This window comes from Rhinoderma darwinii, chromosome 6, assembly GCF_050947455.1.
Source record: "Rhinoderma darwinii isolate aRhiDar2 chromosome 6, aRhiDar2.hap1, whole genome shotgun sequence".
Classification (NCBI taxonomy): Eukaryota; Metazoa; Chordata; class Amphibia; order Anura; family Rhinodermatidae; genus Rhinoderma; species Rhinoderma darwinii.
In genome coordinates, this window is record NC_134692.1 from 122229408 (window position 1) to 122256084 (window position 26677).

General features: G+C 42.5%; 2 protein-coding genes across 7 annotated transcripts in view; one reads left to right on the forward strand and one right to left on the reverse strand.

The window, feature by feature from the left end:
- DCUN1D3 (defective in cullin neddylation 1 domain containing 3) overlaps positions 1–12421 on the forward strand; it is a 30774-nt gene extending 18353 nt beyond the window's left edge. For 3 of the 4 annotated variants that reach the window (XM_075830240.1, XM_075830238.1, XM_075830237.1), the window contains 2 exons: positions 5603–6133; positions 9015–12421. In XM_075830240.1, coding sequence (XP_075686355.1) covers positions 5706–6133; positions 9015–9567 — 981 coding nt within the window. In that variant the 5' untranslated portion in view covers positions 5603–5705 and the 3' untranslated portion in view covers positions 9568–12421. Of the gene's footprint in view, positions 1–4811; positions 4888–5602; positions 6134–9014 lie in introns of those variants that run through there. The other variant, XM_075830241.1, reaches the window with a different exon arrangement.
- An 8286-nt stretch (positions 12422–20707) lies between these two features.
- Positions 20708–26677, reverse strand: part of REXO5 (RNA exonuclease 5) — a 29956-nt gene continuing 23986 nt past the window's right edge. For 2 of the 3 annotated variants that reach the window (XM_075830231.1, XM_075830232.1), the window contains exons 16-20: positions 26302–26394; positions 25888–26107; positions 23931–24097; positions 23006–23112; positions 20708–20857 (exon numbers count right to left, since the gene is read on the reverse strand). In XM_075830231.1, the coding sequence (XP_075686346.1) occupies positions 20812–20857; positions 23006–23112; positions 23931–24097; positions 25888–26107; positions 26302–26394 (633 nt within the window). In that variant the 3' untranslated portion in view covers positions 20708–20811. Of the gene's footprint in view, positions 20858–23005; positions 23113–23930; positions 24098–24610; positions 24793–25887; positions 26108–26301; positions 26395–26677 lie in introns of those variants that run through there. The other variant, XM_075830233.1, reaches the window with a different exon arrangement.

Genomic DNA, 26677 nt, shown 5'->3' on the forward strand with positions numbered 1-26677 from the left:
TTACCTGACCATATAAACGTGGTTATTTGTGATAGGAGTTGGTTGGACGAGCTACAGATATTGTACAGATCTTATATTGTACTTTGGGTAGGATGAGCATTTTATATAAAACTATTTTCCCAGATTACAAAGATTTAAATTTAAGTAATGAATAAAGTTATCTTTGTCTTCGTACAATGAGTAGTTTAAAGTTTATATAGACCTCGTTCACATCTGCGTTGGGGTCTCTGTTAGGGGCCTCCGTTGTAGATCCGGCCGAGATTACTGGAGACAATAGAGCAGCATGCTGTGCTATTGTCTCCGGTAAAACCACGGACACCCCGAACCTATCACAGTCCATGGGTTCCGGTGGTGTAACGGTACCCTTGCTTCCATTATTCCCAGAATGACACAACGCAGGTGTGAACATCGCCTTAGAGATGTGATTGAAGATGTAAGTTCTATTACTAGGTGGGGAATGGCGTGGACGGGAACTGTGGAGTTATAATATTCTTAGTTTCTGTTTGTGTATTTAGGCCCAGCGTTCATGATTTATTGCCATATAATATGATACAGTACCAAATAAACTTGTTTTGAGGGAGGTTACGGGGTCTGGTAAAGCTGTTATGTCGTCTGCAAATCGTTGGGAATTTCATGCAATGGAGACAAACCGAAAAACCGCGGATGTGTAAATCGCCCCATAGAATTGTATTGGTCAGTGTGTGTTTAAACGGACGGCACACGAACTTGAAATACATTTGTGTGAATAAGACGTTAATGTGCATGACATGTATGGATTCTTATATAAATTGAAGTTAATACCCCAGGAAAAAGCGGATCATACATCTCTATGCTGCTGCCATGTGATTGGAGGGGTGAGACCCCTAACCCAGCAGACATTGATGCGACAACCCCTTTAATCATATGAAAAGATGTCCTCGGCTCTGTTCACATCATGTTTTGGCTCTACGTTTGATGAATACATCGGGAAAAGCTCCCCACGTATTTTTCCAACGTAGGCTGTAATGCCCTAAAAGTGGCGTCCATTACCATAGACTATAATGGTATCCGTTAAACAAATACTTCACGAACTCCCATGACCCTATTCATGACATCCGTTAAATGGATACCATTATAGTCTGTGGGTGACGATGCTACTCTATGGCGTTCGTCACAGGCTTCCGGTAGCCCCTTCCCACAAATGGACGGAACTATGTCCATTTTAGCAGTATATTCCCACAAATAGGCTTACAGTTATGTCCATGGCATGGTGCGGGCATAGGAACAATAGCGACTGCGGCATCCAGGTAGTAAGACAGGGTATCGCCACACATGATCAGGTTGATTACATTTACTGGTGATCTTGGAACTGGTGGCTTGGCACCAATCTCTATGAATAAGCTGTAGACTGGGTGATGGATTTGGTCATTTTGCAGCATCTTTTCTGCATTGGCCAGGAGTCCGTGGACTGTCAGCGCATGAGATGTAATCCGTTACCAAGAGAAGACCATTTCTCCCGTCGTCGGTGCTTTTTATATTCATTCATATTGATAACTACAGGTATTTTAAGACTAGGTTTATTCATTTATATAAATGTTTTTCTTTTCAGTTCATCTCTGGAAGGGAAAAATGACACCGGAAAATTCCTTTTTAAGATACGATATTTAAACTCTGCCTTGTGATCTGCAGAGTCTGGTTGTTTCATAACTCATTGTTTTGTATGCAACTACCGAGGATCAACCGCTGTCCGCAGAGAACGTTTCCTGACCCGTAGGACGCTTGTTCTGGCAGATTTATGTTTGCTTTGGTGAACATACGCAATAACCATTCCATAATATATAACCTGCCAGCAGCGGCTAATCGAAAATATATAGTGCAGGGCATCTAGGGGAAGGACGATCCCCAAAACTTACTGTTGAAGGAGAGTAATTCAGTTAATAACCTATTAGGGAGTTGCTGTATAAGCAATTCCCTAATATTTTCTAAAGATCAATGTTTTCTGGAGTATGTTGTTATTTGTCACTTGGACTAAGGCTTTATCTGCACCCGTGCGAGACCCGTTTTTACGGCTCCCTCATAGACTGGTTTATTGAGGGATCTGGGAAACGGGCCAAAAATAGGACATTTTTTATTTTTTTTAGGCCGTTCAGACAGTCCATTAAAAAAAACGGCCGTGTGAATATGTGACGGCCATTAAAAAAAAACTACTGTCTTCCGGCCAATTATCCCTGTTGTGTGAACAAGGCCTTACCAGGCTGCTATTTCACGGTGTCTGTGAGGGTGAAGGGCTTGTTTTCTCTGTGTTGGTTATATGCCAGTTTTAGGATATTAATGCAAATTATAGATTTCTCTTAACTTTAGATCAATAATATCTATGATTTTATTTTCATTGAAGCTTCAATAACGTTATTTACCTTGTCAATCCCTACAGAGTCTGTCTGACCCCCACCGATCAAAACTTCTGACACTTCACTATGACATGTCAAAAGTTTTTTGAAAGTTTAGTTATCCTCTATTTGCAAAGTTGTTTCAGTTTTAATTTCAGGACCAATACCCTGTTATTTTTAGTTGATGAGCACTGATACTCCCACCGATCGCTAAAACAAAGCGGCAGAAGCGCTCGGGTGAGCCCTGTACAGCTTCGTTTGTGATCGCCTAGCTGAGCGAGCGGTGTACGGACTCAGACTTTCTATTGAGCCCGTATACCGCTCCGAGGACAGCCAATTAGAAACAAAGCTACACAGCGCTCACCCAAACTATTCTGCCGCTTCGTTTAAGCGATCGGTGGGGGTCTTCATGCTCGGACCCCCACCGATCAAAACTTCTGACATCACTTTGACATGTCAGGTTTTTTTTAACGTTTATCTACCCTTTAAATATTTCCTACACACTTGCGTCTAAGGCTGAATTCAGACGACCGTGGTATAAGTCCGTTTGACGGCTGTTAAAACAACGGTCGTCACACGGATACATGTATTTCAATGGGGCCGTTCACACGGCCGTTGTTTCAACGGACGGTGTGAAGGGTCCGTTGAAAAATAGGACATGCCCTTTTTTTTTTTTTGTTCGGTTTTCACGGATCCTTTGATAGACTCAAGTCTGGAGATCTGTGAAAAGGGGACCTGCATGGGTGCAACTTGGACGTGAAAAACAGCCGTTTTTCACGTCCGAGTTTGCACTCGTTCGTCTGAATCTGGCCTAAGGGTGCAAATTTTGTTGCAGAAATCTGTACAACTGAAAATCCATTCCATTCATTTGAAAGGGTGGATTCTGCAGCAGGTGCATGGATTTCTGCAAGTACCATTCAGGTGAATGGAACTGATTTTCAGTCGCAGAAAATTTGTGGAACAATCTGCCGCCTGTGACTGTACCCTAAAGACCCCTGCACATGCAGCAGATTGCTACAGATTTTGTTCTTGCTGCAGAAACCACCCTATTCAGATGAGAGGAACTGATTTTAAGTCCCAGAAATTTCTGCAACACAATCATGGCGTCTAAAGCTGCAATGGAGACCTTCGTGTCGCCATGGTTACAGACTACAAATAAATACAGTGTAGTCTGATCCTGCAGTCCTACTCCAATCTGTCTTGCTAACAAGCAATCATAAAGCAACCTCTGAATATATGAGATATATATATATATCTCATTTGGTACCAAAATGGAGGACATGTACATGAAAAAATACCTGTGCGGTAGAATCTAATGCACTCCAGTTTTTACAGCGGCACACGTGTCAGACCGAAAAAAAAATCATCTTGTTGCTCCAGACCGTTACCAAAAAATGCTTCCGGAACTGTTAAGCGATTCTCCACTTTTCTATCTGAGATCTGCTCTCATTTTTGTATAATGGACAGAGCAGAAAACTGTGTGAAGGATCCCGGAGTTAGAGCTGCTCAATCCAAGTAGGTTTTGATGTCTAGTTCACTGTATTACACTCCAATACTGGGGAGCAATAACATTTCCATATTTTAGAGTTTTTATAAAGGAAAATTCCTAAAAACAACGAAAAAAAAAAAACTTGGCTGGAGCGGCTGTTCTGTGAAAAGTTAATAATTCGTTTTACGTAGCCCTGTTTTGAAATCTGTGAGACATGATGCATGCCGAATTCTGAGCATGAATCCGCTTCTTTGTAACCTGTTCAGCATTAAGAATTCCTGGAATTCCCTTTATTAGGAAATGTGGTATAAGAGCGTAAACGGCTAGCCCTCTGGTCAGCTCATGTGTAGGGACACTGTTTTTCTCGGCAGAAAACGGCAGTGTTTTTCTATATACAATCCCCTTTCTGTCATGTTTCTGCTGCCAGGACTGGTGCATTCAGCGTTTAGATTTATTAAGTAGATGTTATCAAAGACAACTGGACTGAGTCTAGGTGCTTGCACCCCTAAAACTTGTCCGCTGCTCTGTAACACCTCATCTTAGATTTGAGAAATCAGCTAAGGAGTTAATATTTGCAACATATTAAAGGCTATGTCTACCTTCGTAACCTATTTCTAAAAACTTTTTTTTATTGTTCCAATGCATCTATAATGAAGCAACTTTGCAAATTTTCTTAATATTTTTTTTCTTTGTGTCTCCATGGCAACAGACTACAAACAAACCCTGTGTAGTCTGAGCCTGCAGTTATACTCTCTTCCATCTGTCCATTACTTCTTAGTAACATACATTTCGTAGTTTATTAAGAAGTTATAGGGGACAGATATAAGAGGGTATAACTGCAGGATCAGACTACACAGGATTAGATTGTAGTCTGTAACCATGACGACACAGGTCTGCATAGGAGCTGTAGAATTTAACTACATAATATTGAAGTGAATGGGGCTGAGCTGCAATACCACACAACCTGTGGACAGATGTGGCACTGTTTTTGAAGAACGCAGACATGTGCTTCTGATCTCTTACAACCCCCAGGTAAGTTTGCAGGTATTATTTTACCATGGAGACACAGGTCTCCATAGGAGCTGCAGCCGAAACGATCAACTTTTTAAATTAAATTTATATAAAATGTAAGATTTTTCACGCCCATATTTCTGGTGCTGCAAGTGAGCGCTCACGCTGTATATGTCAAATTTTAAAGACGTCCTCTCAGCTGATTGGCCTACATCTCTTGCTCTGTAGACCGTATAGGATCCTAAAATCAGCAGTCTGCATTCTGATGAATTTGCAGGGCACCGGTTGCTCTCCCAGATCACACCATGATTGCCATAATTTTTATTAGGGAAATGCATTTTATGTTATAAATTCCACCCGCCTTTTGTATTCAGGTTGATGTATTGTGTACGCTTGTGAGTATATATTATGTTTGTAAATCATTACAGCACAATTATAAATATGTATCACTTGATATTGTTATGGCCACCTTCATTTAGCTTCACATATTGTAGTAATTTATTAATATTAATGTCCAGTAAAGTTGACATTTTACCTCCTGTCCGCGTATTCTCACACTTACAATGTATTGATTTATTCCGATCATTTTCTCAATTCCTGATGGAGCCAAGAGATGTAATTGCAAAAAAGATTGTTTTAAGAGAACCTGTCGGCATATTCAGAATTGGCTTTGTGCTACGGGGGTCATTTATGTTTCCCTAAATACTATATTATTTGTTTTCTGTCCCATTTCTAGGTCAGACAGCTCCTCGGGATGGTGGTATGTTGACGTGTATCGAACATCCGTTGAGACGGTGTCTGGTACAAGGCGGACTGCTCTAAAACTGGACACACTCAACATGGGCCAGTGTGTCACAAAGTGTAAGAATCCTTCATCCACACTAGGCAGCAAAAATGGTGACCGGGAGTCTAACAAGTCCCATAAGAGAAGCTCAGGACACAAAGAAGAACACACGTCAGCAGGTGGGAAAGCCTCAGGGGACATCTTAGTCAATGGAACAAAGAAAACGCAAGATGCCGCAGTAGAGCCCAGTCCTCCTCAGGCGCCTGCTGGTGATGCAAAGAAAGAGGCAGGCATGGGAGCAGAGGTGTCAACCGCGCAGAGAATTGAAGAATTGTTTAGGAGATACAAGGATGAACGAGAAGATGCCATCTTGGAAGAAGGCATGGAACGGTTTTGTAATGATCTGTGTGTGGACCCTACAGAATTTAGAGTGCTAGTTTTAGCATGGAAATTTCAAGCTGCCACCATGTGCAAATTTACTAGGTTAGTTTTCCTCATTGCTTTGATGGTACTGATGTAGTGATAGGTAATAAATGTTGATGTCTGGAAAATCCCTTTAAAGATAAACTGACCTCATCTGACCAGTATCGGACTGTGAACACTTTTATTCCAACTGGTCATTCTTAAGGCAAATAAGCTGTTGTATCCAAAATTATCAAATCATGTTGAGTTTGGCCTCCCACCCATGTAGTCCGATCAAACGTCGATCCTTTTCTTTTTACAGCCAACTATGTGTTTCCATGACCACAGACTACAAACCATCCCTGTGTTGTCTGATCCTATTGTCTTCCACCCGTCCCCTACTCCATACTAACAAAGGTTCAGAAGGTGAGCAAACAATTGTAGACAGATGGAAGGGAAGAAGTCTTGCAGGATAAGACAAAAAAAGGGTTTGTCTGTAGTCTGTAACCATGGAGTAGGCCTGGGCAATTATGATCAAAATCACGATTAATTGACCAAGTAAGCTCGATTACGATTATTTAGGCCACACCCCTATTTGTCTTCTACGCCGTTTAAATAATTTTTATCCCGAGCCTGCTGTATACTACTGTATATAATATACCCTGACACTGCCCCCACAGTTTTTTGCCCCATAGTGCTCCCCACACAGTATAATGCCCCTTCGCTATCCCCACACATAATGCCCCCAGAGCTGCCCCACACAGTATAATGCCCCATAGCTATCCCCACACATAATGCCCCCAGAGCTGCCCCACACAGTATAATGCCCCCATAGCTGCCTCTACATAGTATAATGCCCCTATAACTAACTTCCGTGCAGTATAATGCCCCTGTAGCTGCCCTCACACAATATAATGCCCCCATAGCTGCCCTCATATATGCACCCCATACAGTATAAAGTTTCCCATAACTGCCCCCACACTGTATAATGCCTCCACAGCTGCCCCAATAGTGACTTTATAAAAATAATAACATACATACTCACCTAACCTCGTTCCAAAGACGAGTGGAGGAGATCCCCCTGGTCTGTGCAGCTCAGCACAGACAGGCGCGATGACGTCACTGCCTCGCGTCCAGCGATACATAATGAATGGTCCACTGCTCTACCATTGGATTCCACTATCTGTGTCCTGAAGATGCAGATACAGTTTAAACCGGGGAAAAATAATTGCTAAAACCAAAATTAGCAAGATGACAACGACTAATTGCGCTGAATTTCGATTAATTGCCCAACCCTACCATGGAGACGCATAGGAGCGATAGACAGAACCATAGGAGATTTTGAATCAAGACTATTTGTAAAGTTGCTTAATAATTTATTTTAGATGCATTGGAGCAATAATAAAAAATTGGTTGCAAAGGTGGATATTGGCAACATTGTCTATCTGCGGCCTTTAAGGCCATGGTTCTGGGATCACTTGTGTATACAGGAAATGATGTGCTTTGTAATACTCTAAGGCCACATGCACATTATGTGCAGATTTGCCGCAGAAATTTTCCTGTGGCAAATCCGCATTGTAATACAGTACCAGCAAAATAATCTCATCTACACGTTGCAGAATTTTTCCACATGTAAAGTGACCTATGGTGAGGGTTTTAAAATCCACAGCATGTCCATTTATCTTGTGTTTCCATCTCAGAATTGTATCTGACAAGTTTGGATGAAAAAAAAAACGCACCTAAAAATGCAACATTCAGTGCAGATTTTATCTGCGTAACAACTTGTTTATCTGAGGATTTGATGTGGATTTTCCACATCAAATTCCACGTTGTGTGCATGTAGCCTAAAGGTTTCTTGTCATGGGATGTTAGTTGCAGAAATGGCTGTTGTCCTATTTGTAAATATATAAATGGGACCACAGCGCTGGACATCCTGTCACTTTAGGGCTCCTTAGACGAGCTTCAATCAACAACGCACAGCACAAGGACCCATTGATTTCAATGGGGCTATTCATGCAGCGTGTCTGTTGCGTGAAACTCCATGTCCTATATTGGTGCGTTGTCACGCACCTAGTCGCCTATTGAAGTCAATAGGTGCCTGAAAACCACGGACAGCGTTGCGCTGTCCGTGTTTCACGCATCAATTACATTGAAAAAAAATAAAGTGCTTCAAGTGTGTGAAAACACATGCCAAAAAATAAATAGGAGGCGATTTTTGAAGTTTTATGATGCGGTTTCCGGGCCAAAAACCTCTGTGTGAACTAGCCCTTAGTCTCTATTACGTTTTGAGGAGAAGCTCCTTGCACGACTTCCCAAGACCAGACTTTGTCATCGGCAAAGACCCGCAAATACCACCCTCACAAATCACTGCTGCTACTCTACAATGACCCAGCTTTGGAGGAGGAGGAGGAGGAGGATGATGAGTATGTATGAGAAGTTGTCACCCACAACCTGGCAGTTACCAGTTGGTGATGGTGTTGCTGTTAAATAACCTACATTATTTGTGCCTTTTTTATTAAAGTGTAACTAAACGTTCAATAAGCTTCTGACATGTCATAGTGATCTGTACGCCGCTACATTGATTTCCGGAAAAAGCCGAACAGACACGAAGTAGCTCAGATCTCACACGAGCGCTTCTGCCTATTCGTTTTAAATCAACGTTTTGTTTTTAGCCCTTTAATTTACTTTGAGTAAAAAAATGTTTTTACAATATAGGATCTACCGCATGTCGATCACATCTCAGTCGATCAGAGACACAGGAGCCGCTCTCAGCCGAGCTGACCCGACTGAGAATGATACAGATTCTATTCATACAGGATACATAGCACCCGTATCGTAAAAAGTCAAAACATTTTTTTTAATAAAAGTAAATTTAAAAAATGATTAAAATCGCAAAAACAAAAAACCTAGTCAAATATGTACAAGTCATTAATACTGTTAATTTTCTGTCTTCTCCATACAGGAAAGAGTTTTTCGATGGATGTAAGGCACTAAATGCGGACAGCATCGAAGGGATTTGCAGCCAATTTCCCAGCCTCTTGCATGAAGCCAAGCAGGAAGATAAATTTAAGGATCTCTATCGCTTCACCTTTCAGTTTGGCCTGGACTCCGAAGAAGGGCAGCGGTCACTTCACCGGGATATAGCCATCGCCCTCTGGAAGTTAGTGTTCACACAAAACCAAGCCCTCATTTTGGACGAGTGGTTAGACTTCCTTATTGAGAACCCCTCAGGAATCAAGGGAATCTCCCGGGACACATGGAACATGTTCCTAAACTTTACTCAGGTGATTGGACCCGACCTCAGCAACTACAGCGAGGATGAGGCATGGCCAAGTCTCTTCGATACCTTTGTGGAATGGGAAATGGGGAGAAGAAGAAAGGATGAGGAAACCAAATGTATTAGATCTTCAGGCACAGATTATACGAGCGCAGACGAGCAGACTTGGCACAGTGCGACCATCGCATCCCCATCACCTTCATTAAATGTAAACTCTGGACTTTCCCTGGAAATTTAATGGAGAATCCATCTTTTTGTTTTGTTGTGTTTTTAAACTACTTTACACCTTTTTCTGCCTTGAATTCGAAAGGGCTCTAAATGCTAGTAACATGTTTCAGGCACTTTCTTACCGTTTGGTGATTTTTAGGTTTTTTTTTTTTTTTTTTTTTTTTAAAAATAGGAATATTCTTTCTGACAGTGCCAGAAAGTGTTACCTTTTATATTTCAGGTTTAACTGGCTCTAATTAAATTAACTTAATGCTTGGAAGGGGGAGGGAAACCGTGGGGAGGGGGTTGACCCGTTTATTTAATTTAAACCCTATTAATGTGTCGTAGAAGGGAAGAGCTTGCAGAGCAATGCATTGTGGGACGTGCGGCAGCTGGTTGGTGTCAACTCTGCTTATTTCCATGTCCCGCACCATTTTACAATTTTTTTTTCTTTTAATATATATATATATATATATATGTTAATCCCATTAGTGCCAATCTGGCAAATGAGGGTTTTTGAACAAAAGAAAAAAATGCAGTTCTTTAAAAAAAAAAAAAAACGTGCCGGAGTCATGTTTTACTCCAAGATCCTGTGTTCATCAGGGCAGTTGCGTACTGTGTGTAGTGGTGTTTACATTGTTGGGTTTTCAGAGTTGTGAAACTGTTCAGTAGGGTTGTGTAAAGGAGCACATTTCCTCCCGAAATCTATATCCGAGCATTAAGCAGACATGCCGCAACTATATACAAAAAAAAAAAGTTTGCTTTTCTATTACCATGTATTCTTTTAACTGAATTACACAAGGACAAAGCACTTCCGCCACTCCCTCTATTTTATTCTGGACTATGTAGTTTGGATGCGGTGTGATGGATCAGGCAGAAGCATAGGCGTTAGGTTGAAACTTCTCTGACTAGGCGAGTCGTTGGAAGCTGCATCTTACCGTAAAGGCGTTTCCAGAGAAGGCGAGTTCTCCCCCAAAGCAGATGGTTTTTGTTTTGTTGTGTACCTCTAATTCTTGGCCCTATTACACCCTGTAGTTGCTCTGGTTTTCTTCATTTGCTCGTTCAGAAAGTCTCAGGCAGCAGTTGATGCTTTACAATAGATTGTCCCTTGTCTCTTTCCATTATAAATTTAATTCCCGGTCATCTAGCAGTTTTGTGTGTGTGTGTGTACACACGTACACACACACACACCTCTGTCCTGATCAATGTCCTCCTTTCATTACCATGTCGTTTTTAGGTCCAAGATTCTGTGCCGATTCATTTCTTAACCCCTCAACAGCCACCGTATCGTGTTTTTACTTATTGTTATAGCCTTTCTACAGGTGCACTGTACAATCTCAGTGCCCAAGCTGTTGCGAACAGCCTTGGGCACGGGGCACTTATCAGAGACCAATAAAGGATTGCATAACCCCTTAGATGCCATGGTCAATAGCAACTGCAGCACCTAGGCTTCCTCTGTCAGTCCATCGGTGGTCCATTGTTTTTTACTATGGCAGCTGGGGACCTAACAAAGGGCCAGAGGTCTGCCAGAGTTATGGCCTAAAAGGCGTCTGTCCGTGTAATGTTCAAATACTATTGTAATGCTATTTATTTTTAAGCAATCAACTGATCGATGCTGCAGGTCCCCTAGGGTGACAAAAAAAAAAAAAAAACTCTTTCATTAGCTTACTTTTTCAACTAATTCACCATAAAAAAATATATACTTGGTATCACTGCAACCGTAATGGCCCGAAGAATAAAGTTAACGTTTATATTTACTGTGCGCTAAACAGTAGAAAATAAAATGGTGGCATTGCTGCTTTTTTTGCGGTTAGAGCTTTGTTTTTCTGATATGGAGCTGCAAATGCCCCGTATAGACATGGATGTAAAAGATAACATACTGGATGCTTACAGCCACCACTAGAGGGAGCTGAAGAACGTACTGCATACAGTGCGTAATGTAAAACAGTATGCAGTAAGCTCCCTCTAGTGGTGGCTACAGGCATCTAACATGTTATATTTTACATCTGTCTATGAAGGGCATTTGGAACTTTACCAGTAAAAATAAATAAATAAATTAAACTACTATAAAAAAATAAAATAATAATCTACACAGAATTCTGAATTATAGATTAAAGAAAAAACTGTTTAAGGGTGGACATTTAATTTAAAGGAGAATTAACAGATGTAAGGCCTCACGGGCATATTGAACCCATGTTATTTATATTCCAAATGTAAAATGCGGATTCCCTACGGGTTCTACTGAACCACTTACAGCATGGGAAGTCAATAAAGCATTGTAAGTGATTCAGTAGATCTGCTGGGAGTTTGGGTATTATATCCGGCATATGGATAGATAAACTGCGGTACAATATACTGTCTGAAGGAGACCTAATCTTGAAAAGGAACTCTAACATTTTTTAACCGTCCTAGAACTTACAGTTTCGAGGTCTGTGATTCCATTACTTCCATATTCTCATGAGTTCAGCAATAAGGGCACGATGTGGATTCAAATCACCATCCATACCAATGTGCATATATATGAATGCCTCGGTTGTGTACGTTGATGTGGATGGTGCTTTTGGATCCACACAATATCCCTAGCACTGACGACACTAATTATTTTTTTCACAATTTTCATGTGCACCAGCAGGTCGTATGTATATTACTACTTCAAGCGGGATCTGTCATGGCGACGGCCCCCTTCTACTTAAAGAGGCCCTCTCAGCACATTATAAGTGCACTATCTCCTACATAATGTGATCGGTGCTGTATTTTATTGGTTTTTATTTTGAAAAACTATCATTTTTTAGCAAGTTAAGAACAATTTTAGATTTATGCTAATTAGTTTCTTAATGCCCAACTGGGCGTATTTTAACTTGACAAAGTGGATGTTGTAAAGAGAAGTGTATGACGCTGATCAATCAGCGTCATACACTTCTCTCCATTCATGTCCATTTGTATTCACAGCACAGCGTGATCTCGTCGTGCTGTCACATACACCCACATTAACTTTACGGAAGGGTCTTGAAAGACAGCACAGCGTGATCCCGCTGTGCTGTGTGATAAAGTCCCACAGAAACTTTACCGAAGTGTCGGGAGTCTGAATAGACATCGCATCCTGCCTGGAGGCAATGTCTATTCACGCTCAAGACACTTCAGAACCGCAGCAATTCGTAGCAGCATAGATTTCACTGCGTGTTGAAATGCTTCTGCAGGAATGTTGGCCTATGCAACAGGATAGCTTCTCGCAGTTTCCGCTAAAGTGACCTTCTGCCCTAGGGTAAACGGGTGCCATGCAGGGATGAACTTGGTTGGCCACAATGCTTAAAGAGGCTCTGTCACCACATATTAATGTTACTCAAGTGTCCTGATCGTGAATAGACATCGCTACCAGCCAGGACGTGATGTCTATTCACAATCCCGACACTTCAGTAACGTTTGTGTGGGATTTACAGCGCAGCAAGTGTAATCTTGCAAGATTACGCTGTAAATGACAGCCCAGCGTAATCGCAATGTGCTGTAAGTCACACACAAACGTTACTGAAGTGTCGGGATTGTGAATAGACATGTCCTGGCTGGTAGCGATGTCTGTTCACTGTCTGGACACTTGAGTAACATTAATATGTGAGTATGTGTCTGCACCTAGTGATCTAGTAAGATCACTATGTGCAGAGTAAATGAATGGAGAGAAGTGTATGACGTGGATTGGTCAGCGTCATACGCTTCTCTCCAAAACACCTACTTGGTCAAAAAGTAAAACACGCCCAGTTGTCTAAGAAACTCATTAGAATAAAACTAAAATAGGTCATAACTGTCAAAAATTGTTTTCTAAATAAACTCGGCTGTAATCTACATTACAGTGCCGATCATATTATGTAGAAGATGAGGAATTTATAATCTGGTGTCAGAGCCTCTTTAATTAAAGGGAGTGTGTAATGACAAGTTTCCTATAAGGGTATGTTCACACGCACTAATTACGGACGTAATTCGGGTGTTTTTGCCCCGAATTACGTCTGAAAAATGCGCCTCGATAGCGTTGACAAACATCTGCCCATTGAAAGCAATGGGCTGACGTTTGTCTGTTCACACGCCCGCGTCAAAGAAGTGACCTGTCACTTCTTTGGGCGTAATTGGAGCCGTTATTCATTGACGCCAATTACGTCCGTAATGGACACGGCGTTCAAGCGCCTGCACATGCCGTTACGGCTGAAATTACGGGGAGGTTTCCTCCTGAAAACATCCCTGTAATTTCAGCCGTTATGGATGCTGTCGTGTGAACATACCCTAAGGGTCACCTGTACTTTATACGATCTCATGTTTTCTAACCTTCTAAGGGCTCCCTCACACATCACGTTATGATGGAAAATATGTAAAAGAAAGACGGCTGGTAAACCAAGATGTGTAAGTGAGTTCTAAAAGGGTTAGCAAACCACGTAGTCAAATGATGTACCTCCGGCTATGACTGCCTATTTAACACTCCTTTTCCTGCACTTTGGATGGACATTTAGTGGATATGCCACCACCATTATTTCATCTTTCTAAGGCTTTGTACAGGTGCCCTTGTCTAATAGCAACTTTTTCTGGTGACGTGTTCCCTTTAAGAAGCGCTGCTTAGATTCTGAGCTTAAAATGATGATAAACTGAAGCTTCACTTTAAAGAATTGCGGCTATGCAAGGAACTGAACCAAATGACTCCAGAGCGTGGCATAGTAAGTACCGTGACCTCTATAGTGCCTGCGACCGCACTGGGAAATTATTTGGTCCAATGATGTACATAATATTGAATGCTGCACGACCCAGTATAGTTTGTCATACGATGATTGCTAAAAATGACTCACCACTAGAATGTTGGATCAGGGCTCAATAACCAATCCTTATGTCATAAGGGCCATATGTCCCCTATGTTTTTATTAAACATGCATATGCATAAGAAAAAATACTCCTGCCATGGTCCGGCAACCCTCGAATTACATCTGTCCCACAAGTCTATTTCAAGGAACCTTAAAGTGTAACTAAACGTACAAGCTTCTGACAAAGCGGCAGAATCCACTTAGTTTCTGTTCGGCTTTTTCCGGAAATCTGAGTACGGGCTCAATAGAAAGTCTGAGCCCGTACACTGCTACATCGGCTTTCTGGAAAAAGGTGAACAGAAACTAAGTGGTTCACACGACACTTTCATCCAGAAATAGGACCACTGATGTCCTTGGGCAGTGTCTGGTATTGCTGCTCAGACTATCCATTTCAATTAGACTGATCTGCAATACCGGACAGCCCATAGACAGCAGGAATACAGCATCTAATTTCACACAACCCTTGCAATGTCGGTTTTCTGCCCTTCTATTTTTTTTAAACCCCAGTCCGACATACATATGGCTAAAAATGACAAACTATCACATACTCCTTTAATTCCTCTGCAGCTCTAGCTGGCATGTTACTGGGGCAGCCGGTGACACGTCTCACGTATAACACTACAGCCAAGTAAACAAAGACCCAAAGTTGAGCTTTTGACAATTTGTCATTTTTAACCATACAGGTTTTGTAAAAAATCAGCAGGCTAGAGCCAGGCGATAAAGTAATCTCCAAGGATGATGGAACGCCATCCCCGGTTGTATAGCTGACTGGGAAGGGAGGACCAGTCAGCCAAAACAATGTCTATGGCCAACTTTCGCTAAAGTGACCCTCAGGTACACGGTAAAAATGTTGCTATACATGCAGAATGTATTGTTAACTTACCTGGTGCCCTCCTTTTCAATGTTTCTGCCCCAGTTTATTCCATTCCTAGTCCCCTTTTCATGTATATAAAATAGTGGCTTTTCCACTGTGAACCAGGGGGTCATTTTTATGTAATGAAAACAGTCCGCTAAGGAAAGTGATTTGAGTAAGGCCTTATTCAGACTAGCGTTTCACGTTTCAATCTGCAAAAAAAAAAAAAAAAAGGAGTGCATTTCAGTTCCGTGTGGCATCAGTGTTCCTGATTGTTTTTTTTTCCTCATTTCTTTAGCAACTGGTGCGTGATAAACACGGACAGCACACAGATGTCGACGTGTTTCACACACACCCATTGACTTCCAATGGGCGCCGTGGTCTGCAAGAACGAACCAAAATAGACATACAGTGAGTTTCACGCAACGGACACACGCGTAAAACACTTGACGTGTGAATAGCCCTATTGAAATTCGCTTGTCTGAATAAGCCCCCCCCTCTGGTATAAGATGAGCTCCTGCAAAGACTGATTGACCGAGAGGGCACTAGAAGTTGGCGTAGGCTATTTGCACATAACGTATCCTAGATTTCAGCCAGTCTGACTGACATACTTTTTTTTTATTTACATGACCTCCTTAAAATGAACTGTTTTCAATAAAAATGTATATAAGAACCTAATTAAGAATTGATCCACCTTGTCAACCAGCTGCAAAAAAAAAAACTACGCAGCACTACCTCCATTTTCTAGGTTTTCCATTGGTCAAGAAGGAATATTAATTCTCAGGGCTAGCGAAGGCTTAGAAAGGAATTTGCATCAAAATGACTTGAGACAACTGATATGTGACGCTGCTTTCACCCAGCTTACTGGCATTATAACACTGCAGATCAGAAGTCCCTACTGGGCTGGGACTAATCCCATTATTTTAAAGGGGCACTAACGTTAACAAGGTTTATACGTTTATGTTTAAACTTTGCTTTACATTGTGCAGTTCGCTATTATTATTTAGATACAATTTTGGAATAAATGTCCTTACACAGTGGAGCTGCAAAGTGCTTGTGTGTGGTTTGTTTTCTTCCCCCACCTGAAACAAATTTGGTTTATACAGGAAGTACATGAGAAAATATACGTTTGTTTGGGTGGGGGGTTTGCTTCAAATGTAGATATTGCAAAAGTATTATTAGGGTCCGTTCACATCAGCCTTCCGTTCGACCTTCGGTCGTAGGAACCGACGAATGGAAACCATAGCTTTCGTTTGCATTACCGTTGATTTCAACGGTAATGCTCCCGTTGCAATTGGTTTCAGTTTGTTTCCGTTACGTAAGGTTCCCGGTTTTTTTAGCGGAAATAGCGGTCGACTGGAAAAACGTACAGAATGGAAACAAGCGGAAACCAACTGCAACGGAAGCATTACCATTGAAACCAATGGTAATGAAAGCTATGGTTTCCATTTGGATTTCCATTCATCAGTTCCTCCAACAGGAAGGCCAAAGCTGATGTGAACACAGCCTTCTAGGAGGCGAAATGTTACTTTAAAATCGGACTTTCCATAAAAAAATAAATAAAAAAAAAGTGATTATTCAGCAACTCTGTGTGAATTAATTTTAATAGAAAAACAGATACAGAGCTCCAGATCTCCTGCACAGCCATAGGTAAAGTGTAGCTAAACGTTTGACAAACTTCTGACATGTCCTAGTGACATGTTAGAAGTTTTGATTGGTGGGGTCCGAGCACGGAGACCAATCGCTGGAACAAAGCAGGTGAAGTGATCGTGTGAGCGCTCAGCTGCTTCGTGTCTGTTCGGCTTTTTCCTTCTAGCCGATGTATCGGAGTGCGGGCACATAGACTTTCTATTGAGTCCGTACACGATCCATTTATTTCCGGAAAAAGCCAGACCGACACGAGCGCTTCAGCTGCTTCGTTCTAGCGATTGGTCTCCGTGCTCGGACCCCCACCAATCCAAACTTCTGACATGTCACTATGACATGTCAGAAGTTTGTCAAACGTTTAGCTACATTTTAAATCATGAAATTCTGCCTGCAGCCACCACTAGGGAGAGCTACGGAGCTCCATATTAAAAACAGAATGCATTAAAGCTCCTCTTGGTGACTACAGGAGATTTGGATCACTGTATCAGAAAAACACAGCACCAACCGCTTTAAAGATCTATTACAAGATGAATCACCTCAGAATGTTTGACCCGCAAAGTGCAGCCGTGTTAAAAGGTGAACATTCACCTTAAAGCAAAGCTCCGCCATTTGTCAACTTTTCATTTAGTCTGAAATTTGTAGGTTTTGCCATTTTTCTTACATTACTAGCAGTACCCCACATATCTACGTATTACATTCCAAAATCCAACATATTACACAGGGAAGAGATCAGAAAAATGGCACCCTGACTGTCTGCGACATTTAGGGTATGTGCGCACACACACTAATTACGTCCGTAATTGACGGACGTATTTCGGCCGCAAGTACCGGACCGAACACAGTGCAGGGAGCCGGGCTGCCTCGCTGCAGGACAACTGTCCCGTACTGAAAACATGATTATTCTTTCAATACAAGTTTATGATACGCAAATCGAAAGACTGACTGACACCTGGTTTCTACAGTAGACACTAGGATTTTGGTTGGTCAGAGTACAGATCATGTGACCTCATGCCATTCAGGAACGGTACCGGCCTCCTGTGAAATAAAGCACCAAGTAAGTTGCTATATATCACTACGTTACGTTTTCAAGGGGGGGGGGGTCGTCTGTGAAAAAGAACAATACCGGAGTCATTCTTTAAGGTTAGATTGTGTTTTGTCAGAGGTTTCCTTTCTGCTGAATGGAAGTGACGCAGGTCTCTAAAAACTGCATATATACCTAAAAGGCGGCCTTCACACCACATTTAGGAGAGTGGCTCTCCGGTATTTCTTACTCAGAAATAGGAACAAAGTGTAACTGAAATTTTTTAAAAAGCTTGACGTCAGAAGTTTTGATCGGTAGGGGGTCCGAGCCATAAGCGCTGTTCTGCTTAGTTTTTGATCGGCTTTTTTTGGAAAGCAGAGCGGCATACGGACCCATAGACTTTCTATTGAGCCCGTACACCACTCGCTCTGCTCTCCGAGGAAAGCCGAGCATGGACTACAAGAAACAAAGCGGCTCAGCGCTCACCTGAACGTTTCTGCTACTTAGTTTTAGCGATCAGTGGGTTCTCAGTGCTTGGACCCAAACCGATCAAACTTCTGACATGTCAAAAGTTTAGTTACCCTTTAAACTGACCATACACGTATGTCAAACCCAATCCCAGATGCAACCCATGGACAAGAGTAACACGGTTTCTGGGGGAAAAAAATAAAAAAACACAAATCATTTACGTTTCCTTTGAGCATTGAGTTCACTGTTCAGGTTTAGTAGCGGGCAGCGAGCGTGTGCGCCGGTGTTTTGTCATGTCAGATACTGCAGTAATTGGCTTATGAAATTATTCTGACCATAGGATCGATTGATTGAATCCGACTACTACCAAAACGGAGCAGCATATCCCTGTATTGATAGTGCTGTAGTGAAAGAGTTAAACTTCGTACTTATCTGACTGCATTCGCTGTGCGGCACATACAGAGTGAACTGTCACTGCTGCTTTTTCATGGCTGTCAGCACTGCAGGAAAATACAGCCGCAGTTTCTGCCATGTAAGCAAAGAACAATCATTATCTACAATTGTTCTGCTGATGAATAAATCACAAAGATGGACGATTCTCGTCTGTGGACTATTTCTGGTATTGCAGCATTCACTTGAATAGGGTTAAACTGCAATACCATCCATGGCCAAGAGTGGCGCTGTTTCTGGGAGAGAAAAAATTGTGACTTTTTGGGGTTTTCTTTTAAATCTAAAATCATATAAGCCTATTAATGATCAAAGACATGCAAATTATGTATGTGTATACCCTTTAGTATTATGTATTAGTATACCCTTTATACCAAATAGACACAATTGTTACTATTAGAAATGAGATGTCAGCCAAGTCACAACAATGGGAAATTTTCAAGCAGGACCGAACCTTTCCCTATTAATTCATAGCAAAATTCTAAGTAGAACTAAAATAAAATGGTTAGGGAAGAACTGTAGAGAACTGCATGCGTGCTACATGACTGTGGCAACCTTACGTCTTAGGCTGGGTTCACACCTGCGTCGCTGCTTTCTGTCACAGGAGCTGAAAAAGGGAAAACCAGAAGCTACTGTTCTATTGCACCACGGACAGCACCCATTCATTTTAATGGGGTTCTGGCTTTCCATCAGGGTGTCCGTGGTTTTACCTGAAACAATAGTGTAGCATGCTGCGCTTTAGTCTTAGGTAACCTCGACCGGATCTGCGGTGGAGGTCCCTAGCGAAGCCTCCAACGCAGATGTGAACAAGGCAGGCCTCATGCACATGACCGTAAGGGTTTTTACGGCGGCAAATACAGATCTGATGGCTAGCGTCCGCAATTGCGGAAGCACCCATAGACGTCTGTGGGCGAGTTGGTGCCACAGTTGCGGACAAGAATAGGACAGGTTATATATTTTGTGGGGAAAAAACCTCTAAAACGAAAGAAATCCATAAATTGGCTAAAAGACGCCGATTCTGAACCTGTAACTTATGTTTCTAGTGACTTGCATTCCCCGCTGTAAGGGTATGTGCACACACACTAATTACGTCCGTAATTGACGGACGTATTTCGGCCGCAAGTCCCGGACCGAACTCAGTGCAGGGAGCCGGGCTCCTAGCATCATACATATGTACGATGCTAGGAGTCCCTGCCACTCCGTGGAACTACTGTCCCGTACTGAAAACTTGATTACAGTACGGGACAGTTGTCCTGCAGAGAGGCAGGGACTCCTAGCATCGTATATAACTATGATGCTAGGAGCCCGGCTCCCTGCACTGTGTTCGGTCCGGTACTTGCGGCCGAAATACGTCTGTAAATTACGGACGTAATTAGTGTGTGTGCACATACCCTAAGTCTGCAAACGGGTCTAAGATCCTCTCCATTATATTGCTGAGCTTAGTAGTCCTCTAAAAAAATATACAGATTCTGAATCAGAATCTTTCAAGCTATTTACGGATGACTGTAGTTTGGGGGGGGGAGGGGTGGGGGTTCAAATCTCTTTAAACTGCATTGGAAAAACTGAACTGCAGTGTAATACGAGGCCTACGGTAATAAAACAAGAAGATCAGCGCTGCAGAGTTCTAGTAATCCGTCTTCACCATGAGCTATAAATGGAAGCCGTTCTGACAAATAGTTATTAATTCTTACACATATCTGAATATATTGTTGCGGTTTGCAAGGCAGAACCAGAATAAGTTCAGGCAGTTGCCTAGCAACAGGGACAGCAGGTGACAACACCAGAACATCTGTGACAACCTGCTGGTAATGTATATGGAGAGGATCGCAGGAAGACGCCACTACCTAGGCCAGGACTCGGGAAAGAAAAGTAGTGATTTTTTCCTTACTAAAACAACTGAGGATGAACTATTACACAGCGGGTTTTATTATATTTAAAATAGAAAAAACTGGTAAAACATTCTGTACATTACATTTTGATTAAAATGCTGGAGATTTAATGATGTCGTCAGCACTTTATCCCCATCAGACCAAATCCTGGAAGGGATCCATTGCTGCAGGAAGGAAAAAGATATATTAACTACACTATGGAGCATAGGAGGCCGGCCGCATCTTAAAAGGGGTTGTCCACGACCGGACAACTGATGACCTATCCACCGGATAGGTCATCAGTATATGATCGGTGGGGGTCCAACACCCGAACCACGCACCGATCAGACGATATTCCCGGAAGCAGATGGCGCTGGTCACGGAATAGCTTAAAGTGAATAGGAGCAGAGCTGCAGTTCAGCAGAACAGCCACTATGCAATGTATGGAGCCACCTGCTTCCGGTTCCATCTTCTCCATACCGTTCAAAACATCCAGAGGCAGCTGACCGGTGCAGGGTCTGGGTCTCGGACCCCCACTGATCATATACTGATGACCTATGCGGTGGATAGGCCTTCAGTTGTCCAGTCGTAGACAACCCCTTTAAGTGGTGCAGATAACTACAGGAAGAAATGGTCATATTTATAAAACAGGCAGTTAGTACACAATAATGCCCCCACCATGCTTTTACTTAGCTTATAGCCGGCTTTACAGGCAGATGCCATCAGCGAAATACTGGTGCCATTTACAGCAGCTGATATTCTGTGAATAGTGATCACAGTGGCTTTCACAACGCCAGACAGCAGCCCTTTTATACAAACTCATTCAGGTGGAATTTATTATTTTCCACATACAAGGCAGCCATACACCCTATTAAAAGACTAATGAACCCAATTCCGCTAAAACAGGATTACATCTTCATGTGTTTTATCATCGTGAATAGACTACTCCACAGCCTATAAATAAACAGCACCCCTAGTGGCCCGGCATCTCCTAGCAATGTGCTTTATAAGGCCGGGTTCCCACGGGACAGACATGCTGCGTAAAAACCACGCAGCGTATCTTACCTGGAACCCGCAGTACATTCTGTCTGAAAACCGCACCACATTGTGGTGCGTTTTTTCGGATGGAATTTCCGCTGCGGAAAGCAGCGTTAAAAACCGCTCATACTTACGTAGGTCGTTGTTATGGCGGTTTCCCTGGATGGAACGCTGCAGCGATGGACACATGGGATGTAATGTCATGCCGGCCTCCTGGGATGACGTATCACGTATCATCCCATGTGACCACCACTGCAGCGGTCACATGGGATGCAATGTCATCCCAGGAGGGAGGCCAGACTGCAAGGACGAGGGCGTTTTGGGCAAGGATGATTTTTTTTATTTTTATTTTCCGTACTTGCGATTTTTACGGTGTAATCGCTGCGAATATACACTGCAAAAGTCGCAAAAAACTTGGCTTTCTGTTGCGGGTTTTGCATCCCCATTCAATTCAATTCAATGAGGAATACCCGCAATGGAAAAATCAACAAAAACGCAGCATATTAAATTCTGCACCGGAGATCAATTTACTAACGTTTACGCTGCAGGTTTTTTCTGCAGCGTGGGTATAAGATTTATGGAATCTCATCCACTTTGCTGCTACTGTAAATGCCGCGGAATTTCAGCACAGAATTCCGTTGTGGAAATTCTGCAGCGTTTACGCTACATGGGAACCCGGCCGAAAGGACTGGTTGTGTTGGAACTAATTGGGGGGTTGGCTTGGTATATTACAACGGATCAAGCTGACCTTACTCTTATTATAAGCCACATACATTTCTACCAAGAAAAAATATATTCCTCACACGTGAAAGAAGAGTTGGGAGTTACGTCACGGTCACAGCCCCCTGGGTTATATTCAGCGATCGGCTTCTCCCTCGCACTGCTACTTATAAGGCTGGATTCACACGAGCACATTACGTCCGTAATGGATGGAACGTATTTCGGCCGCTAATCCCGGACCGAACACACTGCAGGGAGCCGGGCTCCTAGCATCATAGTTATGTACGACGCTAGGAGTCCCTGCCTCGCTGCGGGACAACTGTCCTGTACTGTAATCATGTTTTCAGTACGGGACAGTAGTTCCACGGAGAGGCAGGGACTCCTAGCATCGTACATAACTATGATACTAGGAGCTCGGCTCCCTGCAGTGTGTTCGGTCCGGGACTTGCGGCCGCAATACGTTCCATCCATTACGGACCGAACATGCTCGTGTGAATCCAGCCTAACAGTCTTAATAATACTTCCTGTGCTCTCTATTACAAGAGTATAGGAGGAATAACCCACAGATTAAGTACCTATTGTTTCCAGGGAAGAGGATGACACACAGGGTGTTTTCTCGAATGATCTCATAAAGCCGATTAATTTTCCTGTCCAGATCCTTAATCATCTTGATATGATCTTCCTTGAAGAAAAAGAAGACTAGAATGTGAATATGTCGTTAGTCATGCAGCAATACGGAGTTGGGAAATGTATTTATGAATTTGATGTACAGTGTTCTGGGAAAGCTGAGTGACTAGATAGCCCTTGGGATTTTTAATGAATTAAAAATCGACAATAGAGGACACGTCAACGACTTGTATTTGTGGCTTATTTGTCCTTCTCTGCTTGTCTCTGTGTGTAAAATCTTCAAGAGAATCTGTGACAATTTTTTTCTATAATAATCATCCTCCATTCCCCAAGTACCTGAATAGTCTCATTTTGTTTTTCATTATTATTTAACACAATTACGCACATATAATGGGGGAGGGGGGAATTGTATAGCAACAAACCATGAGACAGCAAGGTGCAAGAAGGAATAGTACCTTCTCCCTCACTCTGTAAATGATGTAGCTACAGATAGTACTGCCTCCCTGCAAAGGATGTAGGCACAGATAGTACTGTCTCCTATAAAGCATGTAGGCACATAGTACTGCCTCCCTGTGAATAATGTAGGTACAGATAGTACTGCCTCCCTGTAAATAATGTAGGCAGATAGTACTGTCTCCTATAAAGCATGTAGGCACAGATAGTACTGCCTCCCTGTGAATAATGTAGGCACAGATAGTACTGCCTCCCTGTAAATAATGTAGGCACAGATAGTACTGCCTCCCTGTAAATGATGTAGGCACAGACAATACTACAGTAGAGCTGCGCAGGGAGTCTCTTATCACATATGTCCAGCTTAATACTTATCTTAGTCTGATCTTATTGCCCTTTACTATACCACCACTAACTTTTTACCTTAGGCAGAACTTCTTGGTTCGACGGTTTGTGTAGAGGAGCACAGGTTACAGCAGCTTGTAGCCAGCGATGCAAGTGACTGGAGGTAACCGCTTTTATACTCCTCAGTCCGCCATGTGTCTGTATATGTTCAACAGCTGCAGCAGCGGCATCAGGGCTGTGAAATTCTGTAAAGATAACACATTTAGACCAATATATTAATTACAAACTATGAATATTGATTTTTTTTCAAGATTTCACATACTGGTGTGTCTTCTAGATTTGCGCTCTGTGATAGCGTCTCATTAACTGAACCACCTTATAAATGGTTTTACACGTCGTATGCATTAAAGTTACACCCAAATGGAAATGGTACAGTAGTGGCTTTCTAACAGTTGGAAAGCTACAACTCCTGTGGCTATCAAGGCCTGCTATTAAGTCTATACATTTTTACCTGGACCCAAGTCCTTATATACTCCCATGTGGGGGAAGCAGAGAAATAACCACTATGGGCTTCTCATAATGGCACGCTTGAGTGACCCAAGGTAGACCCATGCCATAGACAGGCTACAGTAGCGCAGGTCATTTATCCTGTATTCTGCCACTGTAAAACAACCTGTGTCTGAGAACAGCTCCAAGGACGATACAAGGAGGTTTCCCACTATATTATTATAACGTTCTATTGTTAAATAGGAACTTACTGCTCTCCTGAGTATCTTAAAGAATTCTGCTGTGTGTTATTCCTCCTGGAAATGTACTGATAATGGAGTGCTACCTTTCTCCTTAGAAGGTGTGTCCCCATACAGTCTGACACTCTCTGCACTTGGACTGTGACAGTGTGTAGGCACTTGCCAATTTGACAAAGGGAATAGTAATACATTTCCTGGAAGAATAACAGAGGATCAGAATAATGAAGTGTTAAAAGAAAAGGAGCTTCAGCATTGCTATTTCCTGGGGAATACAAGTATTTACTGTAACAGACACGTCAGAAGAGATGACAGGCCCTCTTTAAATTCTCTGCTACGGAACTACATACTGCTCTTCTGGATTTCCAGGACCCAAAGCAGAACCTCCAAAGCAACAAAAAGAATGGCTTCACCAGAAGACGATCAAAGTTTTGGAATGTCCCGGCCAGAGCCCAGACCTGAATTCCATTGAAAATCAATGGGGTGACCATAAGAGGGCTGTACACAGGAGATGCCCTCGCAATCTGACAGATTTGGAGCTTTTGCAAGGACCAGTGGGCAACAATTGCCAAGTCAAGATGTGCCATGCTGATAGACTTCTACCCAAAAAGACTGTTGAATTACCCTTTGACGTTATGACAGTATTCAAAGTATTAGTTTAAGGCCTTATTCACATGAACGTGTGCGTTTTGCGCACGTAAAAAACGCAGCGTTTTTCCTGCGTTGCAGTTCCGTGTGACAGTGTATGGTGCTTGTCAGCGTTTTTTATGTCAGCAAAATAAACTGAAGGATGCGTTTTTCTTTTTCTCATCATTTCATTAGCAACTGTTGAGTGAATCACGCACAGCACACGGATGTGCGTCCGTGTGCTGCGCATGATTTTAACGCACCCATTGACTTCAATGGGTGCGTGATGCGCAAAAAACGCACAAGTATAGGACATGCAGTGAGTTTCACGCAGCGGACAAACGTAGCGTGAAAAACACGGAATGTCTGAATGGCCCCATTGACTTGCATAGGTCCGTGTGACGTGCGTTATTTTCACGCGCGTAACAAGGACGTGAAATACGCTCGTGTGAATTAGGCCTTAGGGTGTGCATATTTATGCAACCACATTATTTTTGTTCCACCCAAAAAGAGTTCAGTTTGTTTTTCAATACAATTGTACAGAGTATAGGGGATAAAAGATGGAAAATGTTCTGAAATTATTCATCTGGGACTGGTTTTGGAACATGACAAAAACCTGGCATTTTAACAGGGGTGTGTAGACTTTTTATATCCACTGTACATACCTAAGTAACAGTACTTTGCAGGCTGCTGGCTCTGGGGATTTTTTGGTAGAAATATAGATTTGATTTCCATAAAATGGTTAAACTGCTGCTGGAGAAATTCCTCAGTCAAGGGTTTTGTAAATCCAGAGACGTAGATTGTGGTTTTGTTTTCTGGATCTTCTTCCATCTCCTTGAAAAGATCTTGGTAATCGAGTGTTCTCCTGGTGATCATCCTCTGAACCTATGAAAATGAAGACGTAACTCAGTCTCCGGACGTTTGAGGTGGCAGCCCGCGGTAATGAAGACGTGGCTCAGTCTCCGGACGTTTGAGGTGGCAGCCCGCGGTAATGAAGACGTGGCTCAGTCTCCGGACGTTTGAGGTGGCAGCCCGCGGTATGAGATGTTCAGTCTTCAGAGACATCTCTTATTACTTACCTTAATATGACATCCGTCAACACAGGAACCGTTCAGAAGTTCCACCGCGAGTTGAGCGGCTTCCAGGACACTGTACTTAATGCAGATATATGGCTGAGCAGACAAAGAGAAATGACTATGTTATTCTAAATGATCGAGTACTTGTTGTGCACACCGGCACAGCCCAGAAGAAAAAGCTGCTCTATGTGAATCTCGAGTCGGGGGTTTCAGCTGCCACATGGATTTTATGGTGATATGCCGTAGGATACTGCTCGTATGGGAGTACGAAGAAAACCCTGTAAGGTGGTCACTTGGCTTTTTTGTGCCATGTCCTTCTATGCCGCTCCTCTTTTAGGGTAAGCGCTCACAGGGCGGATGCGCTGCGTAGAAGTACACC